Below are 10,122 nucleotides of genomic sequence, written 5' to 3' on the forward strand. Positions count from 1 at the left end.
ACGAAGGCCGCCCTCACCGAGGCAACCACCTAGGCCCACCAGGATCCCAGCGGCCCCCTCCAGCTGACGACGGATGCCAGCAACGTTGCCTGTGGTGCTGTCTTGGAGCAGGTCATCGACAGCGCCCCCCAAGCCCATCGCCTTCTTCAGCAAGAAATTCGACCCCGCAGAGGCCCGTTACAGCACCTTCGACCGGGAATTCTGCGCAGTGTACCATGCAGTCTGGCATTTCAAGTTCCTCTTGGAGGGCACGCCCTTCTAATCTACACGACCACCAGCCGCTGATACACGCCACAAAGCAGGACGATGGTCTTTCCAGGCAGCAGCGGCATCTCTCGGCCATCACCGAGTTCACCTGCTCCATCAAGTACCTCCCCGGCAGGAAGAACCCCGTGGCGGACGCCCTCTCCAGGGTCAAGTCAGGCAAACCCACACATAGGGCGTTCCCCCGATGTCCTCACGCAGATACGCCGACTAATCAGACGTTACCCATCGCCTTGTTGGGGGAGTATCTGTAAAGTCATCTGTAAAGCTGGTCTGTAAAGCTCGCCGCGTTACCAAAGTCTCTGCTAACCGCAAGATTTCTGTGGTGATGTCCTGTTTCTTTGCCTACAATTAGTCACGCTAACGATCAGGTCACGCAAAGTTCAATCATTTAACCTATGTATATATTTTGTTTACTCCGTTGTAAAATGTATCACATGTTTTTCTTTCACAGGCATCAAGATTGTATCCACCCCATTTCTGTCTGTTCTTGCATTGTAAAGTGTACTGGTTTGCCGCATTTGTTGTTATTTATTATCGGCCTGGATCATGAAACAGCGGCAGTAACCTTATCCTGCTCGTTTTCTGTACCTCTTAAAAGGTCGTGAACAGAGAGTGTGCTCACGCCAATCTAACTTCACTGTATTTCAAGCTAGAACATTGAATGCGCCAATAGTAAGTTCATATTGTTATTTAGTTATTTACACAACGCAATGTATTGGATATAATTATAATTTGAATTAAAACATAAGAATGTAAGTAACCTGTGTGTAGCATAAGACTTCGCTACGATTTAATGCACGCTTTCAAATCGTTTAGGCCATACAATAACAATAGATGATTTGAAATGCTATACTGATTCTGAATGAGTCGGAATAAATGGTGCCGTGACCTGGATTTCAGTGATTGGTTGTTATGACAGTGATCTGTATTGTTAATGCTTATGAAATTTAAGAATCATTGTGGATATTTGGCATTAAAGATAGAGCTGCGGATCGCTGATGGTGGTGGCCATTTTAGAATGTCATGTGTTAGCCTAGCCTGAAATGGAATAGTAGGATTGACCTCGTGAATCATTGCTTACTTCAGCTGAAGCTTGATAGTAAAAGTCAGTGGAATTTGAGTCTTCTTTCTTTATTTGTGATCATTGCACATTGAATAAAATTGCTAAAATGGCTGTGGCCTATCCAGACATATTTTGCATAGAGCAAAAGGTTGCTGCGATAGGACATTCTCATGTAAAATATCTCGGTCTTTTTATGACAGGGTGCTGTAGTAAAAGTGATGTGAGACTAAAACAGCCCTTGTATTATTGCAACTGGGAAATCAGAGCAGTGTGCGATAACCTTCTGATCCTATGCTAGTGACCAAACTGACAGCTTATGCTCCAGATAATGCTATCCTGGTCAATGGAGGAAACGAGTATTGGATGTAGATGATGAAGATCCAGAATTGGTCAATAAGGTAAAAATAAGATTTTAGACTAGTAGAGGATTGGAAGGTACCTATAATCAAAGGTTTTGGTAGTTAGTATTGAAATTTCTTCCACTTTGCAACATCCTTAGAGATAGATTGTAAGGACGGGATTGAGTGACATACTGGTTGGGTGTTGACTGGTTTATTGGTAGTTCCTTACTGAATGAATGTAGGCTACATTTGTTGTTTTAGATTTAGCTGGCCTTGTGCCAGCATGGGCTCTTGCTCCTAGAGCAGCCCGTAAAAGAATGTACAGAATCTCCGAGGATGTTATTGGCCCATGCGGGCGGTAAAGTAGCATCTACATACAGACGGGAAAACAGAGGCGATTTTCTGCATCTGCTTGTTTGGCAGACGAGATGGCGATTGTGAGAGATCAAAAACGTACAGTGATAAAACATATATCAATGGAAAGGCCAGGAAATTCTACATATGGCCAATTGCATGAGATTCGAGACAGATTAATGAATACAATGCAGTAGCATACTATATGTGAAATGGCGAGACGTTTGGTGTCTCACAAACAGAAACATACATACAGTTTGATACAGAAGATTGAGTGGAACATTATGAGTACATGATTAGAATGGGTGCATGGCAATGCAAGTAGTGGTGATTGTACATATATCAAGACAACAATGGTTAGAGAAACAGATTTGAATATTGTATGGTAGAAGTTTCGTTCCTTCAGAGAAAGTTAAAAATGAGATGCTCTTGTTTTGCATGTCCTTCCGATGGATGACGAATTACACACGTGTGTTTCAAGAGACGGCGTCGGGGGCGATGGGGCTCATACAAGATGTCGAACACGAAAAATCTACTAAAACAATGATTGAAGAGAAACCAAGAAATAACTTTGTTTTCAATCAATTGGCAGAAAGAGACTTTGCCAGGAGGCAGAGTGTGCATTTTCACTATGATAGTTACAAGACACTGGCAAGTCAATGGCGGGAAGCAGCAGATGCTTATGCTTTCACCAGATGGGTAATTATCCGGTTGTGCTTACGCCAACCCAGAAGTTAGGTTAAGCTACGTTAGGCAAAATGATGATTGACGCATTTCCACTTTGTACGTAAATTGTTCATTTTTCCTTCTTTATAAATTGTAGGTAATGGAAAGGAAATATTAATTTTTTTTTTAATTTATGGTAAGTTTTAAGATACTTATGTGATATTTAATTTGGAATAAAACCTTGTTGTGCATTGTATATATATGTGTAAATAGCACATATATATAATATAACCGGTAGTGATCTACCATTGATTGATTTGAAGAAGTGTGGCCAACTTCTTGAACAACATTTGCTATCAGTATATATATATATATATATATATATATATATATATATATATATATATATATATATATGTATATTGAGCTAGCAGTTTGCAGTATACACTTTAGTAATTAAGAACTGAGTATTTGAGTTGAAAATTATAGCCAAGATGTCTGACCTAGAAGAACGGAAGAGGAGATGGGGTGGTTTTAAGTCTGTGATAACTAATCAACACATATTGAAACCACTATTGATACAGGTGATATCAATAGTACTGTCATTGTGAGATTCCTTGAAGGAATATTTGCAGAAAAATCCCAGGAATTGGATAATGAAACATTGATCTAATAACCTGACCAAATTATGAATCAAGCAGAATACAACCCAAAGGCAGGTACTGAAACTACTAAATTCCTCCATCACGAGTCTTCCAGCCGTAAGAGGTGAACCTAGAATGCCGATATTGCCTGTTAAATAATGAAGTTACCCAAACTAGACCTCAAGCATTTTGATGCGTTGATGTACAGATCGAACTATTTTGGGAATTTTATGAAGTATCAGTACACCAACGTACTGATTTTTGAGAATATACAGAAGTTTTCATCTGAAGGGTCGGCTGGTAAAGTGAGGCAATTGGAACTGATATCTGGTTTTAAATTAGAAGGTGATAACATTTGCAAGCAGGAACTTGTTGAAAGAGACTTGGCAGAAAAGATGAAATCAAATTGTGTTTAGTTAGAAAACTCTTCCAAGCCAAGACTCTGGCCGCAGATGCAGAATCGCTTCAAGGGTTTAGGAGCGCAATTCGAATGCTGCATAGGATCACCCGGAGAGTGAAAGACTGGAACTGAGTGAATATACCATCTTGCTCACACCAGACTACCAAGTAGTGTGAGTGTTAGGGAGACAATCGCACCTCCTTTCTTGTGTTTCTCCTTCTGATTTACATTAATCACGTCAGTGTATATTACCTGTCTTTCTTTCAGATCTCTTGTGTACCCGATCTTATGCATCGTTGTACAGCCGCCTTTCGGCTTGATATGTATATCTACCTTTTATGCTGCGTAATGAATATTGTGCGTATTTTTATGCTTGTAAGAAAACACAAATTCTGGTATGGACGCAGCGGGCCCTCAGTTCGCCCGCGCTACCTTCCATCCACTTATTGTTTTAAAACACCTGTCGAGAATAATAAAGAATCAGTCTCTCTGTTGACGTTTCTGAACTCACACTAGTGACCCTGGTCAGGACAGGTAGTATTTGGCCCAGCCACACTGGACTAACTGTTGGCCGCACCCTACCATCAGAAAGCCTTGCAGACCAATTACAGTTTAGGCTCTGATAGCAACTCCCTGGCAGAAAACCGTGCCATTAATGGACTAAATATGGCGTACCAAAAGGCATGTTTTGTCACTTTGTTTGACCTCTCAAATGAGCACTATTAACGGACTCCAATACGGCGCATTTTCCTGCGTTTAAAAAGGAGAAGTAAAGATGTCGTGAAGCAGAACCTCAATGCAACTGCAGCAACATTGCCTTGTATACCTCTCTCACCAACAAAGCAGACAGTGAAACTTCCCCTGCTCGCAAACATAGTATCATGGTTCTAAGTAGGACACGCACTTCTTCGCTGGCGCCACGCATCCCAGACGATGCTACCAACCAGACATAGTCACAGTGCTCCCGGGAAGAAGTATCTACCAGAATTTCCCCTGGCTGGACACGCAACCAGACAAAGTCACATACGCGGACTTAAAAACAAACTGCTGACTCCTCTACTCCATGCCCAGAACCGGAAGAGCGCAGGCGCATTCGACCTGTTATCCCAGCCCCGAGATGCATCACCCAGAGAAGCTCGGGACCAGCTGCAGGTTGATAACACTCCCAGGCCGCCACGAGAACAGGAGGAAACGGACTATAGACCACAAAAGCACTTTCTTTGGCGCCCCAGGGCTGGGCGCGTATAAGGGATGTAGAGAACCTAAACATGATGTCTTAGTCGACGACGCCTAGAAACCATACAAGGCCACCAAGACCTCGACACACATCACCACCCTTGCAGCCGCCGCCCTGGGAGCCTGAAACCTGTCGGAGGAAGACGGCGATGACGACGGAGACATCAACACCATATAAAAGAAGAAACTGCCTGACTAAAAATAAACAAAAGATGGTAAATTTCTCACTTTAATTATTGTGGTAAATTTTTCAAGTTATCTCACCTGCACTACATCATATACTGTACATCCTTTACTATCTTGCTCAGTTGAAAAATTTTATTAATAAACAGTATCTTCATGCGGAGCTCTTCCTGAAATATATATACCAAGTATTTTAACCTGCTAAGACCAGGTTTTAATAAGTGTCCAGAACTGTAAGGAAATTGCCAGTTGTGTTGTGTTCAATAGCTATGATCACTTACAAATTATTTATTGTAATCTGATAATCATAAATGAACCTCATACAGGATGCTACATTACATGCTGTAGGGTCTTTGATCCTCTGCCCTTGACCCTCTAGTTTATATAACCTAACCTTGAATGCAAGCATAAGGAGGTGCTGCAAGCCTCCTTCATATGAAAAATGGCAGGCAATTTTTGTGAGGTTCCATGCTAACCTCCCATGCTAGTAGCCACTTTGTTTTTGAAATCAGGCATTGACTGATAGGGATAATACTGTAAGAAACAGTTTTCATCCTTCTCATAGATTGCATATGTTTTATTAGGTATAATAATATAAAAACAGTTTTAATTCTTTTCATAGACTACTGTTGTTTTTATTAAATGTCATCTAAATAACCAAGGTCATCCACCTCCACCACTTTTTCTTGATAATTTTAATGTTAGATTAGTGGTAAGCGTTGTTCCATCCATGAGGCCAGGAAGTCAGAGTATAGATTTGGTTCTACAGTATATAGAACTTATGCTGTGACTACCCATACTCCCTAGTGACTATGATAATTCCATGTCATTTTATGAAAAGCAACACTATTTAAAAGGTACTCTAGAAATACAAAGACTTAACAGGTTAAAGCTCTGAAATGAAAGTTTGTATTAAAACTGCTGTCAGAAGAGTGCAGCTCAATTTCAGCAATATCTTGACTTTAATGCAGCACCTTTTCCAATATTTTTGCATCATACTTAAATAGTCTCATTTCTCTGTAATAATCTGCATTGCAGTGTATCCCTTCTTTCTTTATATACTATTTCTGTAAGGTTCATTTCCTACTCTTCTGGTCTTAATCTTCCTTTACCAGGTTTTCCTGTATTCAAGTAAGCTCAAGAATGACTGATGCTCCTGCTGCTTTTACTGAGTCACCCATTATTCTGGGTGGTCCTAGGCTTTTCCATTTTGGTTTTTGCAAAGATCCTTTTCATCTCTTCAAGCTATTCAGTTGGTCCATTATATGCTTGCTTACTTCAGTTTATGTTCATTATTTCATTCAGGAAGTGTTCAGAATACCACCTCCATTGTTTCAGGATCTCTTTATTTTCAGTATCTCTTTATTTCTCCATTTTCATCTTTTAGGGGCTTTACCTCTTTTACATTTTCTCCATCTTTTCTCAGCAACTTTTGTATCTTAAATATTTAACTTTTTTCCCTCCCCAGCTGTGTTGAGATTTTGATCATGTGTATCTGCAAACTCCTTTCCTTTGACCATGCATCCAACCTCTCTTCTTTGCCCTTGCCACCTACCTTTTAGATTCCTTTCTCTTTTTCTTGTATACATCTCAGTCCACTTCCTTTCCTTTTCTGTAACAGAGCTATACTTATTTTCTTCAATTGCCTTTGTACTTATTCCCACTGCCATATCTCCCTTCATATAGCCTAACCTTTCCGTGAAGTCATCCCATGTATTTCTGCTGCCTTTTGTATGCCCTCTTCAGTGGCTTCCACACACCACATTTTGATGTTTTACTTTTTCTTTATATTCATTTTTGACTTCACATGTTTTGTTTATAATTTTGTGATTGGATCTTTTTTATATGTTTTTTTAATCTTCACTGTTAAACTAATATACAGCAATATATGTTGTCAGGTAAGCCTCAGTAAAGTACAGTGCTGTATTTGTTGTTAAATAGTGGTACAGGTACTTCAGAAAAGTTGAAGTACACTGAGCCAGGCAGGTTATATAGGATAAAGTTTGATGAGATCTTGAGTCAAGAATGTGAACTGTAACCTGAACAATCTGGAAGTCTGTTTAGATAATATTTCATTTCCTTAAGTACAAGATGTCAGAAATTGGCAAATTCAAAAATTCGTAGTCTCCTAGTGGAAAACTATTGAGGACTGGAATGGTAAAAAAAGTATAAAGTTTAAGACCACTGAGATAGATTAACAGTCAGGGCTGGAAATGAGTTGACTTATTTTACGTGGCTAAGAACCAGCTGTTTAAAACAGGATCCACAGCTTATTGTGGAATTTCAACCAGTATTATAGCAAGAAATGAATTTCTATCACCAGAAATAAAATTCTCTTAACTCTTCATCAGCCGGCCGGAGACTCGAACTCGGGCCTACTAAGTGCCAGGCCACAGCTCTACCGACTAGCCCAACGAAGAGCTGAAATGGAATGGTAAAGAAAAACATATAAAATCCTTTGTTAAGTTCTGTAATAGTTTTTGATGCTCAGTCTGTTAAAGATGAGTTGACTTCGTAAGTGCCTTGATGGCAACTGATATGTTTAAAATAACTTGATTATAGAATCATGAATTTGTACTAGTACTTCCAGAGTTTGAGGAAGCATTTGATTTAACAGTACCGGTACATAAAATGTTCATGACAGATTAGGAAGAGGAGGAGATGGTGTAGTGCTGTATTTTAGGTAATTATGTATAGTCTAGCTGACTGTAAATTAGAAATAAAACATGAAATGATGGAAGTTGTGATCAGCCAACTTGACAAGAAATAATACTAGCCTACATATGAACTCTGTCAGTCTGTGAAAAAGATGGAAACATAAAAAGTAATCTGAGCAGTGTTATCAATAAGTTTAGCATTTCCTTTTGTGTTGTAGAAAGTAACACCTTTACCTACCTAAGAAGCCTCCATTGTCTCCCCACTGGACCCCACAGATTTTCATTTATCTTCCATAATACCCTGATCTCATCACTAACTTGATTTGCCATCAACAAATCTTTACATCCCTTTGTTGTTGTTTTTTTATTATCCTGATCACTGTCATATGGGAGGAAAACATTACAGTATTGTCAAATTTTATCGAATAGTTCTTTATTAAACTGTGTTGCCAGAAAATCTTCAAAAATGACAGTCAGGTTGCTTTGAAACTGGGAGCTTACATTGTGGCAGTCTTGTCTGTGGCTCTCAAATTTTGTCTTGTAAAGTCTTAATTTTTTTTGTGCTAACGGGCACATTGTTCTTCAAAGAACTTAGAAGTCGTAATTTTCTTTATACAAGAAATTGAGAGAGTATTGAATTGAGGAACTTAACAATGATTAATATACTTGGGTATTCTTGGAAAGTTGAAGTACCCAAGTATAAATTTAGTCTTGATATTTATATCATGTGGATAGTAGCTTCTGAAGAGAGCCATCGGTCTCCTTATGTTTTAGCTACCTTGTTAGATTATGTTCTTATTGGATATCTGGCTGTGATAATATCTGTCAAGGACATTTAGTTGGCGGGTGGAGTTTGTGTACCATAAGCTTTCTCTTTTAAAGCTTACTGGTTTTTAAGTAAAAAAAAATGTTTTTTTGAATTCCAAATCATATGCTAAATCACTTCTGTGTCAGATTATGTAGCCTGTATTTGTATACTTTACTCTGATGTAGAATTTTTGTTGTTCATGTTACTTAACAATTCGTCAAAACAGAGAATGCTACATAGTAAAATTGGTCTCACTTGGCAGTAGTTTCCATGTCATAGTTTGCTGCCAATACTTTGTCATCAGTGATTTAGAGTTTGCTGTTGTAATTTTTGTTTAATAGTTCATCAAAGTAGAGAAAAATATATACTAGTAATACTGGCCCCAGTTTGTATTTTTTATATTATAAGGAAGAAATTGCAATATTCTTGAGCCTTTTATTACCAAAAGATGTAAGTACAGTATGCTGCATTGTAAAAGTACTTATATAGCTATGGAAATAAGACTTGACTTATCAAACTGAAATTGTTACTTTCAAATATGTTTTAATGTTTATCTATTGTTTTGAAAATACATTTTGTGATAGTTAATTGTCTTATTTTCTCTCCAGTCTTTTTAGATTCATTGTTTTATGAAGAATATATACATTGTGAAGTATCATAACTGTACTGTGTATTAGTATTACAATTTCATAGCAGGGTTCACTTCTCCTTCAGCCATCAGTCCACAAGGTCAGAGTCCATATCTGTCTCCTTATCTGTATGAAGAAAGCATCCATATCTGCTTTCTTATCTCTATTAAGAAAGCATAAGTTTATCTAAGATTCTAGAGGACACTTCATGTTAAGTATTTGGTGGTTGTGATCAGTGATGTATAATCTTCATAGTTATGTAAGGAGGCCAATAATTTATTAATTATTTCTGTTATGTAAAATGCAATGTGTAACCATATATTTTTGTGTAACACCATAGTATAGTAGCATTTTTATTTGCTTATGTATAGGGTACTAATACTGGTGTCATTTTAAAGCCAAGTAGCCTAGTTGTATAGTACCTTATCACAGTGTATTAAAAAAAGATAATGACAGGTCATTGTGATGAGTTGAAGTTGGGTCTAGGTTAACGGAAAACAAAATAGTTATGCTTAGCTGTAAATAAATACTTTTCATAAATGGAGTATGAGAGATAAAAGAATTGTTTTTCACCATACAGAATAAATTGGCTTACCAGTGATTCATAGCTATTGTGAAATAAAAAAAAAAGGTGGAAACATTTTTATGATTCTTTATAAACTCCTTTATTCATGTTAGGTTACTGGTTTTGGTGTCTTTTTAAATTTGAATAGTTGTACATTAACTCTGTCTTCAAAAAGCAAAATCAACCAAAATAAATGTCAAAATGGTGAGTTTAACCAAAAGCCAACATATCCATACTTTGATGTACAAAGCATATGCTCAAAGTAAAGTAATAGAAATTTATAAAATTTTAACTCCATGTAAAACTACA

At 38.0% G+C, this 10,122-nt stretch overlaps 1 protein-coding gene across 1 annotated transcript in view; it reads left to right on the top strand.

The window, feature by feature from the left end:
* Nucleotides 1–215: 215 nt before the first annotated feature.
* Nucleotides 216–10,122, top strand: part of LOC136833866 (ATP-binding cassette sub-family D member 2-like) — a 55,776-nt gene continuing 45,869 nt past the window's right edge. Inside the window, 1 exon segment of the mRNA XM_067096168.1 lies at nucleotides 216–423. Within this exon segment, the coding sequence (XP_066952269.1) occupies nucleotides 216–423 (208 nt within the window).

This window comes from Macrobrachium rosenbergii, chromosome 52, assembly GCF_040412425.1.
Source record: "Macrobrachium rosenbergii isolate ZJJX-2024 chromosome 52, ASM4041242v1, whole genome shotgun sequence".
NCBI classification, from domain to species: domain Eukaryota; kingdom Metazoa; phylum Arthropoda; class Malacostraca; order Decapoda; family Palaemonidae; genus Macrobrachium; species Macrobrachium rosenbergii.